The sequence below is a fragment of the Aulostomus chinensis genome, chromosome 24 (assembly GCF_037954235.1).
Source record: "Aulostomus chinensis isolate RoL2024-O1b breed Wild chromosome 24, RoL_Achi_v1.0, whole genome shotgun sequence".
Taxonomy (NCBI): Eukaryota; Metazoa; Chordata; class Actinopteri; order Syngnathiformes; family Aulostomidae; genus Aulostomus; species Aulostomus chinensis.
In genome coordinates, this window is record NC_141343.1 from 9,610,772 (window position 1) to 9,632,063 (window position 21,292).

Sequence of the window (21,292 nt, forward strand, 5' to 3'; positions counted from 1 at the left end):
GAGTCTTTGCATAATGAGGAGTCCCTCTCTCACGTCCTCACAGTCTTAGATGGATGATAAACTTCTAAGAACTCACCTCAAGAAAACAACAACAACAACAAAAAGAATGGGGTCCCACACAAAGGAGATAACAAGCAGCTGGGAAGAGGGCACAAACCTCCTTGTGGGAAGAACTGGGAATAGATGTCCTTAAAAGTTTCCTCATTGACGACTCCACTGGGACATTCCTGGAAGAGACAGAAGATTGGACCTGTCAGTCAGCAACCGTGTTCAGGTCCTTCTGGCTGCCGCCCGAGGTGGTAACGGTTTTGGTGGTTTTTGGGTGTCAGCAGGATTACCTGGGACTCGGACTGTAAACAAACTTGGTGGTGGTGGTGGGGGGTGGGGGGTGGGGGGGGGGGTAGTGGAGGGTCAAGGGAAGATTCCATTCAGTGAAATGTCATGGTATGTGAGTTGGCTGACCACATCCACCTCAATTTTGGTGAGGAAGGCCTTGAGAATCCGGTGAGTTTCCCCTTTCTGAGCTGAAGTCATCAAGTGATGCACGTGTCATCAGACTTCCTGTCACAAGCCTCAACCAGTTTCCAACGCTGAATGATTTCGGATCGTGCCAAATGACCATTTGGAGACGTTTCCGCTCGCCCGGTCCAAATTGAGAGAGCGTACATGAGCCGGAGTGTCGGACTTAGTGCAACCTTTGGGATAGGACGTGGATGTGTAGAACCTGGCTACCGGGTCCGGTACTGGATCCAAGTGGCTGGACGTGATGGGCTTAAGTCTGTTTTGGGGGCGTTTAGTTGGGTCAGAAACAAATGACATTAAAACTGACAGCTGCTCAGTTTCGCACTGGTCCCAGTCACTAATCTGTGGGCTTTCACTCAGCTCAGGTTTGGATGGGAGTGTGCGGCATGAACACCAGGATATGTAAGAGGACACTGTGACATCACTGCAGGGGCGTGGTTATACTGCTGATCAACCACAGCTATCACCAATAGTGGTTGTAGGGAGAAAAACCGTATATTTGGATGCTGGTTGGAATCTGGATCGTTTCATTTCGCTGTGGATGTTTTTAGAGGGATGCTTTTTCTTTCTTTTCTTTTCTTTTTTTCTTTTTTGAAAAGTGACGTTGTATTCAAAGTGCAAACCAGGGAGCCAACAGCCAATCAAAGTCCTCCGCCTGCGGTTGTCTGGCAGCGAACAGTGGAACATTATTACTCTTATATCTACAAGGAGCATGACTCTAATGTTCAGAGACAGAGGGAAAAACAGAGAGGTGCATGAGCTCAGACCAGGTTCAGTGGGTGCCTGAAGGGGGGCCGGGGGACTCGCAGCGCAAGCTGGCAGGATATTGAACTTTGGAACACAGGAAATGCTCTCCTATACAGGCAGAAATACGGTACTCCGGGTTTTCTCTCCTACAATATAGATCATGACCACTGTGGGACAGGAAATAAAAGAAAAGCAAACGACCGTATGGCTCGAAACAATAACACGGACATATTTCAACATAAGGTCCACTCTCAACATCAATCATAAAAGAAAAACGCTGCAGTTCATCTCAGATAGAGTATTACTGCAAATGATTGTATTGCAAAGTATCATCGAGATAATTCTAATGATCTGCACACTTTACAGAATGTTTTGTGAGGCAATTGATTTTAAATTATGATTTCTAAAGCCGTGAATTCCAAATGTATGAAGACCATCAAAGGTAATATACAAGACACATCCTAGTAATTTGCTCCATGCCTGCAGGATGCGGGAAAGGAGGCAGTTAAGTCTGGGTGAAGGAGCGAGGGAGCATCGCTCCTCCACTCGAAACCTCGTTTTCGCGTTCTTCAAACCGACTTCTGGTGTTTCGAGCTGACAAGATGCTGCAGTCGTCTACGGTACTCGTCTGACGCACTCCCCGTGTCGTGCGGGGAAGTTGGGGAGGTACAACGAGCACAAGTTTGTCTCAAAAGGACTCTGTGACGTCACCGGATAAAATCACTGAGCCAATGAACCTTTTTGGGTGCGTGATTGTGAAAGGGTGGAGTTGAAATCACATTTTTCCAGGAGAGGATAAGACTGTCGCCGTTCATGCCTGGACGCTAAAAGCTGTTGTTCCAAGATGGTTAGCTTAGCGTAGCTTAGCATACATCATGGAAATTGTTTAGGTCCACAGGTGGTAACAGGGAAAAGTCAATAGACTCCCAAACGACTTTAATCTGTACAAACCTAAATAAAATAATGTGTTTTCATGGCCGTTGTGTTGGACCAAGCGGCGAAGCGAGTAATCTCCCATATTGAAACACGTTAGCGCTGTCCTGATCCTCTCATGAAATTACTCAAATGAGTATTAATTTCAAATAATTTCACTACAAAAGGAAAGTGAGTGAAATATTAAGTCATATTTGTCATTGGGAAGATGTTACTGCTCTTACCAGTATGTGAATGAACTGTGTTTCTTTGAGAATCTTGACAGTTTGGATCATTATTGCTTGAGACAAAACAGCTGGATTCGTGTATTAATGTCATATATTTAAATCTGCCTTCACGTAGTTTGGATTTTTTTGTATTCATTTTGATCCCTCTTTATTTGAATTGCTTTGTTTTTACTTGTGAATTAGGATTTGTCACATTTGCTCGCTTTACTGTAGTTTAGGATTGATTGCGATTTACATTTTGTTCCAGCTGGATGTTTTTTTTTTTAATAGATAGTGGCGATGACATGAATAACAATTAAAAAAATAACCGTATCTCTTTCTCATCGTAACATTTTGTTTAGGGAAGAAGTGTTTAAGATGCTGCTCTGCACGTCAAAACTGATCCCAGTTGCATACAACGTAATCGAGCGAGGGTTCACGCCTGATGTGGTGTTCATTATCAGGGAGTAATGGACACCCAGCATCGGATTTGAGTGTTTACTTGCACCGTGGAATAAAAGCTGGGGTCAGATGTGTACTCCCCTATGGCCAGTGCCCGCAGCCAAAGTGTAGGGTCGGGACTGAAAAAGACAAATAGGCGTAGCCCACGTTTTGCTTCTTCAATCACTTCTAAAGCTAACTGGTGGAGAGCAGCAGCTTCCCATTTACCAGACATTCATCTCCTGTAGCTCTCGATGGTAAAGTGATAAAGTGCATTTCCAAAAAACAAAACAAAAACAACAACAACAACAAAAAGATGTAGGACTTCAGCTTTGTTCCCCTCGTTCCAAAACAATTCCAAACAACACGCTCGCTCTCAAAAGCCAACTTTCTCCGCCGCATCCCCGTTAATCTGACACGCGGTATTTCTTTGTTACTTTGCGAAGCTTCTGCTAATGAGAGCATTGTTTACAACCCTGCAGTTTTAGCGGGTTGTCAACAGTCATCCTTTAGTTGAAGTTGCGTTAGGAAATGCCTTGTAATTAAGTACTTGAAGGGATGGCGGGCGGGGGGGGGGAGGAGGAGGAGGAGGAGGGGGCTTTTAAAACACCTCTCTTGTTGCGTCTCCATTTGCACACAGATGGGCAATTACAGCTGTCAACACTAATAACACAGTGATGAAGGGGGACACTAATACATGAATGGCTGCGGTCCAAATCAGCTGCTTCTTCTACTTTTAACCTTGACAGTTCCAAAGAAGTCCTTCCTCTGCTTCGTGCATCTGACAGAAAACTTTAAGCACAAAGAATAAACAGTCAAACGGTATTTTTTTCAAATGAGGACACCCATTTAGTTCAAATCCAAACTTCCTGCAGTCCCTGTCAGGATAAAATCGTACGCTGTACAAGTCGTAGCAACATCAAGGTTTGAGGGGATTTTGTTCTCTGGTGGCGTGCCTCCCCTGTTCGTCAACTATCAAGCATCGGTGAGGAAATAAACTGCAGTGTGAATGACATCAAATTACTTTTTAAATATTTGAAAATCTACATTTACATGGGTTTTTGTTTGGTTTTGTTTTAGGATTTCTCAGTTTATAAACCTTTTCATAACAACTGAACAGAGGTGTTTTTGTGTGGAGTGAAGATAACATTTGAATGTTACACTTGCCCTCGGATCCTGTTCCATGATGAATGTTGGTCAGACATATCTATTTCTATTCAAGTAATATGATTGTCACAAAATTAGCTCATCCATGAAAATAAATCCACAAGTACAATGCGAAGCCAGTCAGCCCAAAATTCCTTTCCCGTGAAACGATGCAGCGACGGGAGATAAATCGGTGTATAGAGGCGGGATCTTACTCTGATGCCGAAGCAGTGCCCCGGAATGTGAATGCTGGAAGGCCAGCAGTGAGGACGATATTGTGGTATTCACACAGTCAGAGGTCGAGGAATAATGGATTCTCCCCTCCGGCGTGTCTGCACTTGAACCTGTCACATTCCACCTGAGGAGCAAGAGCCACAGGTCTTGTTTTGGTCCCTGTTATACTGCTGGATTTAAGACAAAGCTCCACCAAGCAAGTGACTCCTGAAGTCTGTAGTCTTGACCCGATCCTGCCACCGGCATCGGATACGTTCCATTTGCTTCAAACCCTGGACATTAAAGTAGAAAGGGCCACATTTCTCATTACGGGGATCCTGTCGAGTTTTATTAGTCTGGCTAGCCTTGATAAAATACATACTGTACCAAAAAGTGGATTTTGCCTTTCAAGTACTCACAAACAGATCTATTGAGTTCACAAAGGCCCCTCTCCCTCCCTCCATCCCTCCCTCCCTCCCCCACACCCACTGGTGAGTCACTGTTTTATGAATGCATAAAGAGCCAGTAGCGTATTGTAAGCTTGAAGATAACGGCTACTGATCGGTAACAACAGTTACCACAACAAAACAACAGAAAAAAAAAAAAAAAGCCCATAAATATCTGTTTGCAAACTCACACACTCATTTTCCGGTATCATCCGTAATCCATGTCTTTATGTAGCAGTAAACTCTGTAATCTACTTCTCTTTTACCTCAAATCAAAGAGTCTGTGGAGTTCTGAGCAAAAGGTTGGCTAAAGACCATGTGGATTATACTGGGTGATGTGCTTGATTATTGTAAAAAGATTGGGAATATTGGGAACTTTTTGGGAAGAAGCGAATGGGTGTTTTTTCAGCCTGCCTTAATTCAGCCAGTAAGACCCGGTTGGGACAAGACGGATGAGAAAGCTTGACCATGGCGGTTACAAATGCAATGACAGATAAATGTTACTTGGCAGATGTAATCTAAGGGCCATTATTCTTTCTCCTTGTCTGCAGTGAACCTCTGGCTGAACAATATCTGTCCTATTACACAACCGTGATGAGTCACGAAACATTAAAAGCCAGTTTATCCTCATCCTTAGTCTTGAAGAGGTGGCAAATTAAAGGCCTCATTAGTGCACGTCTTACCTCTTCCTCCTGCGTCTCCAGTGGAAGTGGACTAATAGGCAGGCTTTGCAGGGATTTGACTGGAGCGCAGTGCAGGCTTGACAGGGAACTGAAGCCCCATGGGAATTCAACTTGCTATCCTCTCCTAGCTTCCATTGCCAGGTAATTTGGGTTGAGTTAATTCTGGGTCATCTCATTACGCCTCACACCAGAGGTGACAATGAAGTTAGGTGGCTTTCTATGCTTTGTGTGGCCTGGATTGCTCATCAGTTATCCTCCACAATGACCTAATTATCCCTGGCACACTGAACCAAGTACGGAAGATTCAGTATTGGGTGGCGGGCACAATTTGAAAACACTAAAGTGAGAGATGGGTCTGGTTGAGCAGTAAAAGCCCGATTTGTATTTGGTTGCCACAGTACACAATCGGCCTGATGATGTCACCGGAGCTGTTTGAAATTCATGTCGCAATTCCCTGGCAACTACAGAAGCAAAAAGGAATAATTCAGGGCAAAATCAAAGGAAAACATGTTTTTGATGTCCAATATACAGAGACATCCAGGAGAGACCAAAGCCCACCGAGGTGTGCATTATACATGGCGGCGCGGCGGCCTTGACACTTACGTTCTTGAAGCCACGGTAAAGGATCTGTAGCTCCTTGCGGGAAAAACGTGTCTGCGCTTCAAGCTGCTCCAGACCCTCAGGGCGATGGCGGACGGCAGATAGTTCGAGCTCATCTTCGACGCTGTCTGGAGAGGAGGAGGAGGAGGAGGAAGAGGGTCAGATGCGATGTTTAGAGTCCACTGGAAGAGGCTAGAGCATGAGATGTCAACAAAGTCTAGTTGTCTCTTTGGTGAGCTAAGATATCAGCGTTTTCAATTCCAGTACCTTTATCTTATCCTGTAACGCATCCTGAATCCTAACCCATTTTAACAAAAAGGCAATGACACAACAAAAACCTCATGTTTCCTATTTTGACACTTGAGTTTTCTGCGCATGGGCATTTTCCACCCAAATCAGCTTGAAAACAACAACAACAAAAATTTAGCGGTAACGCTTCGATACTGAACTGTGGTATTAACTGACGAGGACTCTTTTGATACGTACACATAGTAGTTTCATTGTTTTACAGAACATCATCAGTTACAATCTTTAAGAATAGAAGCAGAAGCAAAACTTGAAACCATTTTTATCATCTGATGGAACCGCGAGTTAAAAAGTCTTCCCTTACAAAATGAAGATGGAAGACAACCATCGGGTTTCACACTGACGTGGACACTGAAAACCGTACATACTCGTAACCCTCACGCAACTTGACATCTTTAAGATAAAAGGAAATTTCTTCAAGTGAATTTATTTCAAAGCCCAGAGAAAAGGCCTTTTCTCCCCCCGGCAAACCACAAAGCTAAATAAAAATCTAGCTGCCCTCTTCTTCTCGACGCCGCGTATGACACCAGAGGTAATTAGCGTTATTAAGACCTGGAACAAAGTGGTCGAGGCAGCGAGCTCGACCCGGTGAACCTCTGTAATCTGATATATGCCGTCTGGCCGCTGTCACACACTCTGCACCGTCCTGGCAGCACAGCGTTTTATTCCTTGTGCCGGCTCATCCACCTGAAGTGTGACACATTGTCTAAATACCATATTAGCTCCAAAGATGTGCAGCCAAAAATGGCCACATCATGTAACAGCACAATTAACCTGCTGCAACAGAGCTAACTAATGCAAACAGAGAAGGTTAATAGCTTGTGAATGTTATGGGGTTTTATTGTTGAATTAGCCCTGGAACAGAGGATTAAAAATGTTTATCTGCCTTGTTTTAGTGTTTACCGACTGATTATAATGAGAATATTCTAATAGGCTCTTTAGATCAGGGAGACTTGTAGAAAATGGGGATTGTTTTGAGAGCAAACAGAGCAGGACGCAAGTAAGGAGAGACCACCGAAACCAAAAAAAATGCATGTGAAAGAGATCCCTCAAAATGAGAGCTGGAGCTGAAATGTAGTACCAGTAATCATGTGTGACTAAAGAAGCCTTTACTCCAACACCAGAAGAAGAAGAAGAAAAAAAAAAGCATCCTAGACAAAAAAAAACATCGCAAAAAAACAAAAGCATCAGAGAGAGAGAGACAAAGAGAGCCTGCAGAAGAGCCACTTGCTTTGATTACTGGAGGATGACTTTTTGGCTGTGGAGCATGGAAAGAACCTCATGAGACGGGCTCTCACGCCGCGCTTGTGGACAAGCTGAGGGTAACCTGGGAAATACAGCATTGAGTTGTACCGTTACCGAGGCAACGGGCATCTTCAGAACATGTGAAGAGAGCGGACATGAAGACACATTGCAGGATGGGAAAGTGGATCATGACGCTACGATGTTGTAGCTGTTTCTTCAGGACAACAACCTTTTTGTGTCTACATTCAATATATTTTTGGCAGTTCTACCTGCGTGTCCCTGTATACATGTTCAGTATTCTCTACTTATATATTATATATACACCGTTTGTAAAAAAAAAAAGTTCCTTTGCTTCCTGTAAAATCTTTCCAAGTCATCATTTGGGACCGCAGTGGCATCAACAATAATTTGTTAGATCAAATTTTCAGCCGTTAGCGTCATGCTAATCCATTGATCAGCGGGGAATACGGCGGATCAAATAAACGGGAGCGCTAACGTTGCGTGTGAATATTCCGAAAACGGCTTTTTTTAAACTAATTTACGGGCAAGATAATGTACCTCACACTTTCTTTAAGAAAACAAACACTGTATTTTTTGCTGAGGAACTTTCTGGAACATAAAGCACAGACTGAAACTCAAGCACACGCGATTATCATTCATTTTTTTATGCATATCGACAACTTTTTATTTTTTTTTGCATCGAAATGTGCAAATGCACAGGCAAACTTCTTGTTCTGTCGGGTGTTAACATGTAAATACAGATGAGACATTGAGGATGCATCACTGCTGCTCAACTGGTTCACTGGGTTACATTACTTATTTACAAGTCTTCCTGTCTATTGTAGGTCATTCGTGTAAAACGCATGCTCTTAATGTGATATGGAGCCTTTGACCTCCTGTCACGTCAAGGAGATTCGACAGCTCATCAGGTGTCGACTCTATTAGACTAAAGCGGGTGACTCATATAAAATTCAATGATATCTTCAGCGTCCAATCGTATGCAGCGGGTCTTGGGCATGTTCTTACTGTACACATTTAAAAAAGCTCAGTTATTCCTCAACACTCGAAACATTCCGAGCTCACGTGTAACTGCACAACGTGAAAATAAAAAAAAAAAGTTATAAGTCGACAACCTCGCTTAAAAGCTCACAACCTAATTTACCCCTGCAGCTTTAGGCTAGTCTGAAAAATTTAGTGCTAGGATTGATGGCAGCTTAGGGTCCGAGGACAAGCTTCAGCGCAGGAGGATCCCATCAGTTGATCGTGCTAGCTTGTTAAATCCTTGATTGTGGTCCAAACTTCAGCAAATAGCAGATACGGATGCTAATTGCATGCGTAAATGTCGTTGAATTCACAAGAGGCCTCGATTGCAACTGGACAGCAGGTGTGGAAATGGTCATGAGTATCAATGTCGTCTGGAAACATCCTTGAAAGAAGTGACCTCTAATCCAAAATAAATAATTGCTGGAATCAAAATGTTATCGTGTTCATCAAGGTATTATCATCCTCGTTCTTATTTTGCCCCCAATTTAGTCCTTCAGACAAAAAGCTGAGCCTGCCATCTTTTGTGTACCTCTGAAGCTACTGATCCTCCAAGCAAAGACTTGAATGTTACACAAAGGGCACCACAGATGCCAGGATAAAGGAGTTACATCAGGCTGTGCTTCCTGTGAGACAAAATTGAGGGCGAAACAACTTTTGTGGCCTGTAAGAATGTTTAATGTTATCAAGTGGGATCGATTAACACTGCCAGTTTATTTAATTGTTTTTAAACGTATTCCATTCTTTTGAACTTTTACCTTTCTCTCTATTATTGTGTTACGCATTCTAATTTTGATTCGGACTTTCCTGTTCTTTTCCGTATGCTGTCAAGCATTTCGAGCTGCATTTTTTAAAGAATAAATGGTGCCATACAAAAATGAAGTTTAAGATTATTATTCTTGTTATGATTGTTATATTATTACCACTGAGCTGAGAATGAGCTGTTAGATATACAAAAACCTATACATTTTTTAGGACTGTTAGCAAATTAAGGGGTCACTAGAGTTTTTATATGAACCTCCGTTCAAGATGCCACACCAGTCAATCAAAAGTCAACGACACATCACGAAAAATCAAAAACGTAACTACATTTGGGTGAAAAAAAAATTAAGCCCAGTCCGTCAATTTATTTAAAAAAACAACAACAAAAAACCCTCCATGTTGTTTGTTGACAAGCTGAAGGCAGCTTGACCAAAACGAGCTCGCCCGCAAAGAGCACGTGCAGAAACTTTGCTCAGTTCAAATCTTCTGCGTTTTCGGAGAAAAATCAAAGCGCGAGTCGCGAGCAGATGGTCGAAGGCTCCGACTGATTCAGTGACCTGCATTATTGTGCTGGACAAACCTGCAGCGCCGCAGGACAGTGTTGATTCTGTTGAGTCCAGCTCATACTGCCCTCTGTACTGACACAATAAGGCTGAGATTAAGAGGATAAAAAGACTCATCTGTCCTTCTTACCTACCCCCCCTGACACACACACACACACACACACACACACACACACACACACCTTCCTTCCTGAGTGGAGGCGAGATGCCCTCACTGAGCTTGAACCAGACAGATGTGGCTTTTGTTACCAAGATATATTGGTCTGGACAGCAAGCTGCCTTTATTTGGAAGTATTAGTGCACTAAACAACATCTTTTCAAGGACAATGTGGTGGAGTGGAAGTGACTTTGACTGATGCGCTGCAAACATTACCGCGAAAAAAATAAATAAAAAAATGATGAGCTGTTCTTTCTGCTCGCTAACAGTAAGAACTGTGGATGGAAAGCCAGAGAGCCACCAGGGCAATAAAAACTTATCTCCAAAGTGCAGTAATACAAAGCATGAGTGACACGTCGCTTAATCAGGCAAGAAAAGAGCATGCAGTCATGGCTGTCTGATTAATGCTTGCCCTTTTACTTTATTGACAAAATGGATACGACATTTGAGTGTGTGTGATGATGTCGAGAGCGGCTCATGCTGTGCCCCTGTTCCCATTCTCAAAGTTCACAGTTTTGCAGGTATTAAGTCGCATATTAATGAAATCAAACAAAAGTTGTTGTTGTCCTGAAGAATTAAGGATACTTCAGCTAGGTTTTAACCCAAAGTACTCACAAACAGGCCTCTTGAGCTCATGCAGATGCCTTTTTTTCCCCCCCACCGCAAGCCATGTCTAATTAGCTTGATGCTCATAGTTACTTATGACTGACAAGAGCAGAATGCATCGTCTGGGTTAATCCACATCTTTATCCAGTCATACGCTCACTAATCCACGAACACTGTGATTTGGAGATGTTTCGCAAAATGTGGTGGCAATGGGGCGCCATTAGCTTCCAATTAAAAATATGTGGGTGGTTCTTTCTGCATTCTGGAGTCGCGAAGATGTTAAGTCAGTCAGTAAGAGGGGCTCAAGACACCTAGTTTTGAGTACATAGGAGGTAAAAAAAAAAAAAAAAAAATTTGTGTGAAGAATTGCTTTGAGCAATGATCTTACGGAGCAATAATTCAATCATAACGTGCACAGAATGTCATGCTGTACTTTTGCCTTCTTCAAGAGGAAACCCTGCAACCTAGCAGCTTCTTAGCTGACGGATGCCAAAATAGCCGGTTGTACAGCTCATCAAAATTGTAATTCACAGAGTAACAAAGCTGCCTTATTGCCCTGCAGCAATACAAGAAAATGAGATTGAATGACCTCAGTGGTTTAGAAACGCCTCAGCAAAATATAAATATCACTGGACACAGTAACAAACTTTGTAGACGACAGCAATAAAATGCTCCTAACGCTGCAAAAAAAACCCCAAACACTCGAACTCTGAAAAATGAATGTGAGAATATTACCGCCCAGTCTGAAATGATCAATCACTGCCCAGTGATTACACTCCCCCAAGGTTTATGACTCAGGAGCCATTTATCTCAAGGTAAAATCAAGCTGGAGGGCGAAACCTCATTTGCCCCAAAATCAATTGGATCTATGAACAAAAAGAGAGGGGAGCTAATAAATATTTGATAAATCCATATCATAAAAGAACTGAAATGTCCTCAGGTAACCACTTGAAATCAATAAAGCCTGGATCACCTCTGGTGCTGAAACAAACGGCGTGATGGAGCGTCCAACTGACTCTCTCATGGAAGTAGAGCACTACAGTGCAGCACTACAGTGCTGGGAGGCAAATGATGACCAACGGGGTCACGTAGAATTGATGAATTAAATACATTAAATTCCATACTTGGCGCGGGATTCAAATTAAAACGATGAAATGGATGTATGATGAGGAAAAATCGGGGTTTAATCTGTGTGAAATTGGCCAAGTTAGTTTTTAATTTCAGCTGCTGATTGCAATCATTGGACATCATTTCCTCGTTATCTCTGTCTTCCAAGCCTCCAGTCGTCGCTACTGAAAGCCTTTTTTTTGTGATTGTTGTTGCTTTCTATCTAAAATGCAGCCATGATTGTGTGTGTGTGTGTGTGTGTGTGTATGGCAAAGACTTAACTGTAGCTCCAACTATCCCTTTACCACCTTTTATGCGAAGGAGGAGGAGCTGACAAAACTAGGTCAGGAGAATGACTTCTCTCTTGACAGTGACCGTGATGCGTTCGGCAGCAGGAGCAGACGGCGTGAGTCGACAGAGCTTCAGTGAAGCTCCGCCACCGTGCTGCGACTCACGATTACAGTTAATGGCAACTTTGTCTAATTGGATGAGTTTCAGTAACCTCGAAAAAACCCCATTTCCCCTCCGGGTAATATGAATATCCTTTTAAATAATTAACATTTGCTAAATATTGCACCTTCTTTTTCCAATGACACAACTGATGACTCATGTGCAGTGACACACTTTCAGTCAATAATTTGATTAAATTGTCCAGGAAAAACACGTCTGATAAAATCCACGGGTGCTAACGTGACTGAGGCTGTGATTGGGTATGGTGTGGATTCAAAGTAAGATGTACAGGATTTACAGGGCAACTCATGTATTATTGCCTATAATAAGTTTAAAATTAAGAATTGCTGTGGTTTCATTCGTTTAAAGTGAGCTATATAAGTGATATGGTAACGGGGAGCAAGTTTCTGCAGCCGCCTGGAATGGACAAACCGACCGGTTCAGATTAGGGGTTGTACTTTGTCCTAAAACAACAGGATGTTTTGTTTTTTTTCTTTTGACATATCATTTACCTTAGAATTCAGCCGCATCGCTGACATGTCCGAGGCTGCGGCTCGTAATGAATGCCCTTCTTACACCTGAATAACACGCAAAGGTACTCTGGTTTCAATCTGCACTTTCACTTCGTATGCTCATGGTAGGATCATGACAATGCAAGCATGCTTAATTCAAAAGGATATTCATGCTACTGTATGAAGCCAATTCATCCATTTGTTTTCTTTTGAAATGGTTTTGATGGAGGAAGCGAATCCCGCGCGGGGAGCGTGTTTTCTTTGAATGGGAATTGAAGGGGTTGAGGTTCATCAGTTTTCTCCACTTAAAATGACGTAACCGACGTGAAGTTTTTCCACTGATAAGCTCCCGCCGTGATGACCAGAGGTCACCCTGTCGCTCACAAACACCTAAAATAAACTCAGCACTGATCTTATCTCGACCCCAGCTCAGCCCTAACATAGCCTGTTCTGATTCCTGGCAACACAACACACAACAATCAGCTCGCGATCTGCGCGTATATTTCATCACAAAGCTGCACTGATGTCCATGTAGGGGCAAAATATGTCAAGGTAGCCGCTAAAACCTGTACGGGTGATTGCAGTGGCAGGAAAATAAGCTTTATTCCGGGCTTCAAACTGTAAGAGCGAATCAAATTCTCCAGTTTCATGTAATCATTGCTTTAGTTATATTTCAATCAGCTGTCATTTTGCACAGACTTCTCAAGTCCTGCTTGAGTGATTTGATCTGGAGGTGGGCACTCATCTTTGTTTCTCTTGACGGCTGTCTTTGGTTATGGTCCAAACCGGTGAAGAGTTCAGAATAAATCACTCAGCAGAAATGGTAACGGTCAGCTCTTTGTTTGCATGACTCCAGTCTTCAGCAGAACTGAGCCACAGGGACGAGTGAAGAACCTTTTTTTTTTTTTTTTTTGCACCTTAAGAATGCAGATTACGGCATATTCTCTCTCCTTTTTTCCCCCCGACTGTTCTGCGAAGCACGACGGCATTTGTAAACCAGTTGTCATATTTTGACATTTTTGCTACCCTCACATGAGATTTAAGCTTTTTGCTTGCCATATAGTCACACATTTTTTTTCTGTCGCATGCAAATCCATTGACAAATGGTATCAAAGTCAAATCAGAAGCTCTGTCATGAGCAAAGTCTGCGCTAAAACTATTTTTTATTGCAACTGCCGGAGGTACATAAATAGTCAGTATAATGAAAACAACATCGAACTACATGTTCCATCCATTTAGAGGTGATTCAAACTCTTAATTAGCATAAAAATGGTGATACACGTGGTAGAAAGCTGAAGGTAACGATCAGCCCCGTGCTATTCTTACTGCTCAATATCTCTTTTGATTTGGAATTTTAAATGCTTCCATCCGACTAAAAGGCCAACTGAGTATTAGTAACATCGTATGCACGGAACATTTCGAGGTCAGATCGTCATATGGCCAATTACATAAGAGATGAGGGACCCAATTCAATCCCAAAGCCCATCAGAAGACAGGACACTCGTTTGCGTTTGTTTGTTTTTTTGAAAGCCAAATGTCCAGAAGCACTTTCACATCCCGTTCCACAATTTAAGAATCTGTGTTGTCTTTGAGTAAAGGGGGCGGGGTGGGGGGTGGGGGGTAAATGTGACACACACTTGGCAGCTAGCAATTAAGTAAAATTACACCAGCGAATCAGGTGGACTGTCTGGCAGCGAGGCTGGCGTGTGTTTTATCCACGTTGGCATGATTCCCAAAAAAAGGGCAGTCAAACGGAGCAGCTATCATAAAGTTAATGGCACCGGTTCTTCCCAGCTGAACTAAATGAGAAAAATAGTCCAGTTACTTGGATTTATCGCTCTCGTAAAGGCTCAAACGACAGGGCATTAGCTTATAAAAAAAAAAAAAGAGGGAGAAAAATTTGATGTAAATTTTGACTCGGATTGAAAGGGAATTTACTGAAGTGCGAAATAATAAACTAAAAAACAGTCCAAAAGAAAGGCAAAATAGTTTGGTTGTGACTCACCGGAGCTGCAAATTTTGGAAAATACAAACTCCATGAGAACTGAGAGGCAAGTAATTATGATGAATTCAGCATCTTTTCACGAGGAACTTTTCTTGCTCACAGTTTATAAAGTCCAGCTGTACACGGTGGTGGATTGAAAGGTACGTACCATAAACATACATGCATGTTTCATTCTCCCCCCCCCCACAACATGCGCATCATCTTCCAGATCCCTTTAGAAATGACCCACGTGATACGGGATGAGCCGAGCGTGAAAAGGTGACAGAGAGTGCACGGCAAAGCTTGCATTTCCAAATCATCTATAAGACAAAACATCTAAGAGGCTTGCAGTGTTTTGAAGTTCCTGACTCTGCTGAGGTAGAAAGTATTCCCCAGTGGGGCGCTCTATGTTTTCTATTCCAACAAAAACAAATTATAAAAGACATTCAGGATACTAGAGCTGCCAAAAGTGGACATCTGCTGATTAATCATCTGCTTTTCTGAGTTTTACATCGGCAGAAGTCAGTAAAAGAAGGGTAAAACAGACAGAGTGTAATGAGAAAAGCTCTTTTTCTGTCAGATAAATCCCCTGGATGATGGGAGGTAGATACAGATCTGCCACTCTTCCACATCTGAACGGCCAAAATACAAATAAGCCCTTAAATGGGAAGAGCAACATGTCAGTGCTGTTATTTAATAAAAACAGCCATGGCTGAAAGGGAAAAAAAAATAGACAGAAAAATGAAAATGGAAAAAAAAAAGAAAAAGGAAGGAAGGGTCTGCGTACGGCCTGTCGTCAAACTCGAGCCAATAGGGAACATTATCCAGACCATTAAAGACCAACTGTCTTTGGAGGAGTCCCGAATAAAAACACTGTGCTGCATGTGACATCTGTCTGCTGGGATGTGAGTTTACTTCATCTGGGAAGCAGCATCACGTTTGTGAGCCTTTCTGTCAGTGATGGAAGGCAGATCCAAAGGAATCTGAGTCCAAGAATCTGAGAACGGTTCGATATAAACAGCTGAAGGAGTGAAGCTTTCAGAAGGCAAACGAGTGCGAGTGCTTCAGTGGCTGGAAGAATACATAAATCATTGCTTTCTGCAATTAGCCAGATTGGCAACTGTGTGCAATTTATGTGCCTCTAGCAGTTAAATCAAGCCTATTTTCACTGGAATATCCAGTAAGAATGTCAGTGTCTTCAGTAGCGTTTATTTACCTGTTCACCTGTTCCAGTATTACACGGCTCCTCTCTGTGGTGATTATTAACAGATTCCCTTTTCACCATTTGAGTAGTCTCTTTGACAAATTGCTTAGTTTATGTTTCTGTGTGTGCACGCGCGCGTGTGTGTGTGTAAGTTTAAGAGGTACTAGCAAAGATTTAACTTGTTTCATCTCAGTTGTCAAAATATGTGAAGCCGGCCCCACTCGTGATGGGCAAAGCGATTCTTTTCAGTGCCCCGAAGCACGAGAATCGGTTCATTCAAAGATTCATTCAAAAGGTGTGTTCCTTCTGACATTTTCCGCCACCTGTTTGTTTTTGTTTTTTTTCCCCAATTTTGCAGGTTTCACCATGTAGTTTAAACTACAAATGAGAGTAGGCGAGATCAGTTCTTTCGAAAAATCTTGCATCCAAAAAAATGGCTGCAAGAAAACCACTTTTGCAGTCATTACACTTCGACGTCAGTCTTTCTTTCGTTTAATGCTCGACACTATAGATTAGATTCCTTGTAATGTACTGATTTGCTGAATCATCACATTGTTGATGAACAGAACCTGTGAAACTTTTACTCTTGAAGTCTTGAAAGCAAATTTTCCAACCCAACTTATGCATAACTAAATTTTCCAGAGACGAAGAAGAAAAAAACAAAACAAAACAAACAAAAACCCACATCATTGAAGACCTTTGGTGTACATAATGTACTTCGCTTAAAAGTAGATTGATTTGCCTCATTTGATGGGAAAACGGACAAAATGATGGCCGCCTCTGGTACATGACCGAGTAAAATAAAAGACAAAACACACACACACACAAACTGTAGCTCTGCCGATGATTGTTTGATCTCAAATGAATTATAGTCTATATAGTCTACAACTCAACATTTTATCACTCTGGCTTTACTTGTACATCTATTTCTTGTTTCCCTCACAACAGAAGTAGGGATGATGAGTACTCAGAAAGGAAAGACTGCCATTTTCTGTGTTGGGTTCTAATTTCTTACGTTTGCTGGCTTCACGGCTGATGATGTAGGAGACCGTGCGGTGCAAATTCAACCTTAGCTCTGTGCAGCTAATGGTCTCAATATACTCCAGAAGTCTCTCGTAATGAGATTGGGTCTCTATAAGTCAGCACTTTCACTCCCGGTGTCCTAGTTCGCTTCAGATTAGTGCATTCGGCTGATGAAGTTTGCAGGGCCTAAACTATTTCCAGCACATTTCTCTCATCGGATCTTCAATCAGCACTGAGAAAGAATGAACTGTTTGGGTAAAGTATCAAAAGCAAAAGATTAAATTAGAAAAAGAAAATCTCCTCAATTAGCTGCAGTAGTGGTAAGGAACTTCTGCATTATGCATGAGAACCTTCGTCCTTGGCTTAATTATGGAAAATGTTGTCGCTGGCTTCCCGCGGCAACATGATTATTCATTTTGTTGTCCAATTTAAGTCAAGAACATGCTGAAATAGCAAACTAATTGTAAAGGCTTGACTGAAATATATGTACAGCTTGTCTGTGAGGTTGAAGATTCATGAAAGACGTTTATTTTTGTATGCCGCACTTAAACTGTGCAATCTATCCTCTTAAGTAAGATCCTGTCAATCTGCAGAGTCTCAAACCGCTGTGGTTCACATCATTTCGTTTTAATTAATGAATATCCCAAACCTCAACAAGCACACTTAATAACGTCTGAGGGTATCGCTACATTATACTGTATCCCTCCACTGCAGCAGGACAGAGGTCATTTAATTAAATACATTTAAAAGAATGCAATCTGCCTCCAGTGGGAGCCTTAAGCAATGTAATCATCCCTGACAGATCATTGGCTCAACAGCATCTTTCATCCTCCCTCCGTCTGAATTCACGACTATCTGTTGTGTTTTCTTCCAGATTAATTGCTCAAGTGATTCTTGCTTTTTTAAACTGAAAGGTTATTATTACAAGCGCTGCCACTTCTTCCATTGAAACACACCAGGGGGACACCTAAATTGGGATTCACTGCCAAAGGTTAAATCAATCATGCTCCAAATAGGCATCAAGGAGAATTGCAAAAGGGTAATTGGGTCAGTTAATTGTTTGAATTGTTGATTGGGAAGTAGATGGACCCGTTAGAGTTAGAAGGGGGGGGGGGGTGCTGCTCACAAAAATGCCACTTGCTCCGACTCGCTGTTTCCATATCTTAGTCTCTCGACTCCGAAAGAGAATCGGTCCCCAGACGTACATTGACAATTAAATTAACCAGATGATCTAAAAACAACATCATCTGAAATAAACACTTTTTCTGACTCACTCAGTTGCAGATCACTTTATATTGCTCCAATAAAACTTCTGCAGTGAAGGATGCACTTCACTCTCTGGTGGCCTACTTTCAACTCCACCATGCATTTGGAAGATGTAAACACGATTCAGACGATCAGACCTGGATTCCAAACCAACTTTTTCATGCTGATGGGCACTGTAGTTTTACATCCATAAAGGTTTAATCATCAACGACAGGCACTTCACAATTGATGGTTCAAGATGTATCCGAAAGGTCATAAAAATTCTTTTTTTTTTTTTGACTTTTTGCCATCACTTAAAAGCGCCACGACTGAATGTTGGATGTTACCCACATTTGAAAATTAAAAGAACAACCTGAGCCCTTCAAACTCAAACATCATCGCTACAGCCTTGGCAAAATAAGCTCATTAGGCATATCAACAACAAGGTTGAGGTGTCCTCAAAACAAGCTCATGCTAATGCCATTTGCATGAGCGAGAAGGCAAAGCATTCAGTTTGATTGACGCTCCATATGCCATGAGGTTGCTGAGCTTTGCCTTCATGATACTTGGTATGATGTTCAGAGAAGATGAGTCATTGACAATCCGACAAAAACTGGACTCTGACTAACGTGTTGGCATGTGTCCCCAGACTGAAATTGTACTATTTCAATCATAAACAACGTGGTTTGGGGTTTATTTTACGGCATGTACAAGCTTCGGTCCGCCCCGAAATGACCTTTGCATTCTGGCCATGTTCCGTTAAGTCAAATAATCAAGAAAGTATCAACACGGTGGGTGCTCGGCTAAAATGTCATGATCGCCTCTTGTGGTTCAAAGTGGTACTACCAGACAACACAGGGTGGCGCTAGATCTTTCTCAGTGGCACATATAATACCTTTTATAGTTAAAAACAAAAACAGAGGGGCGGCACGGCGGTGCAGTGGTTAGCACTGTCGCCTCACAGCAAGAAGGTTCTGGGTTCCGGGTTCCGGGTCTTTCTGTGTGGAGTCTGCATGTTCTCCCTGTTCCTGTGTGGGTTCTCTCTGGTACTCCAGCTTCTTCCCACAGTCCAAAGACATCAAGAGGGGACCAGGCTGATTGATACTCTAAATTGACCGTAGGTGTGACTGTGAGTGTGAATGGTTGTCTGTCTCTATGTGTTGGTCCTGTGATGGACTGGTGACCTGTCCAGGGTGAACCCCGCCTCTCACCTGAAGGCTGCTGGGATAGGCTCCAGCCCCCCCCCCCCCCCCCCCCACACACACACACACACACAACCCTGAACAGGAATAAGCGGAAGAGGATGGATGGATGGACAAAACCAAAGGTACTCAAAACTGGAAAAAGTAAATTTCTACCTCATGGTGGCACAAGGTGAAAAGCAGGGGCCACCAGTAGGATTCATCCTCTGGCGTCATAATCCATCAGGCTTGGCTACTAGATTTTACTCATATTATTTAATCAAAGTTTATGTGTCAACTGTGATGCAGTTGGGTACGCTGTCCACTGTGACCAGGTTTTCCTTCAAACAAACTTTGCGGTTCAACTATGGCCCTTACGCAGCAGCCGGTTAACCTGCATCAGGGAGATAGACATCACAACACTCACTAGTAATTGAAAACCGAGAACTGACGCAAAACCGGCTCAGGTCGGTACAGACACTATCTGTACTGCTGAGCCATAAATCTCCATCAAGAACACAGCGAATGTTAAAGCCTTGCTAGATGGATATCAAAGTTAAGACACTCCAACTGCTCCTGCCTGAAAATAGCAAACATTGGGTCTGCATTGACACAGCGTTCCTTTCTCTGTTCAAGCAGTACTTATAAATGTGTGCGACTGGGAGGGGGAGGAGGCTTGGGAGCATCGTTGCTTTGTGCGGTTGAACCAGAGAATAATTCATCATTGTTTGACACACTGATTATTCTGCAAGCTGTGACGCTTTGCTCAGCACTTTACACTAACGCCTTGCACTGTAAGGGTGAAATGCACGTGTGTGAAAAGGAGCACAGTGTGTGTGTGTGTGTGTGTGTGTGTTTGTTCGAGAGAAATAAAAGTTGTTCTTGTGCATTTCACTGCACCCAAGCATGGAAATTAGATAGGAAAGAGCTAATTTATCTAGTAAGAGAGCTCATTATATCTTTTTGGTAGCCTGAATTAGCTTCCACTTAGCTAGCCTAAGGATAGTTGGCATGAATCGAGACATCAGTCCTGCTATTCTCAATTAAAATGAAAATCACTTCTGCCACTCGTACCATTCTTGCCAGGCTTGTGATTGTCTGATGCAATGATCTTGTTAAACTTCTGCAATATGGAAGCCGCTGGCGTGCAGAGAAACTTTTTCTCAATCTATGCAAGGGAGAGTGATCAGCGTTGCTTTGTCCTCCAAAGTGGAACAGCATACAACAGATAAAATATTCTATCTTGAACGTTGAATCCGCAGCCTCGCTGAGAGCCTCCTTCTTTCAGACCAAGACCTTTCTCCCCCGGCAGATGCCCCAGTGGAGCTGCTCAGGTGGCCCACAGTGGAGGGATGGGATCGTACTGGGCAGCTCCCAGCTGTGGATGTGTCTGAGTGTATGAGTGTTAAACAAAGCGTGCATTCACAGTGAAACATTTTCCCAGGAGGGTTGTATAAAAACCAAAGGTGTAAAATATTATTGCAGGAGCTGACAGCTGGAACAGTATTCAAAAACTGTACAGATTCTATGTGACAAATTTGTATCTGCTTTAAAGGTCTCTTTCTGTATTCATTTAAATTCAAGATCATCTTCTTTTTTAATTGTGTTTCAACTGATTATTCACTTATCTTTTAAATTGTAACCTCATGATGTCACCTTGGACATTTTCTGATAAGATATCAAAGCCATATAATCAATAGATTAACTCTTAATTAGGTTCTCGTTAAACTCACAAGATTAATCAATAAATAAACAACGCTGACAATCATTTAATCCTAATATTTCAAGCAGAAAATTCAACTAATGGCTGGTGAAAGCTTGCGAAATTTCATATTCGAGTACACATCCACCCCCCCTCCCCCAGTAAACTGAATGTCATGGGCAATGTCACAAATTTCTGCCATTTTATAGACAAAATAACGAAAAAAATAGCACTCCAAATTTCGGGGGGGGGGGGGGGTGGGGTTGG

At 42.4% G+C, this 21,292-nt stretch overlaps 1 protein-coding gene across 6 annotated transcripts in view; it reads right to left on the reverse strand.

Annotated features, from left to right (window-relative positions):
• The window catches only part of kcnip4a (potassium voltage-gated channel interacting protein 4a), a 139,847-nt gene that overhangs the window by 4,752 nt on the left and 113,803 nt on the right, over positions 1–21,292 (reverse strand). For 5 of the 6 annotated variants that reach the window (XM_086197593.1, XM_086197591.1, XM_086197589.1 and 2 more), the window contains 2 exons: positions 5,941–6,065; positions 158–227 (listed from right to left, as the gene is read on the reverse strand). In XM_086197593.1, the coding sequence (XP_086053719.1) occupies positions 158–227; positions 5,941–6,065 (195 nt within the window). Of the gene's footprint in view, positions 1–157; positions 228–5,940; positions 6,066–7,474; positions 7,571–21,292 lie in introns of all 6 variants that reach the window. The other variant, XM_086197590.1, reaches the window with a different exon arrangement.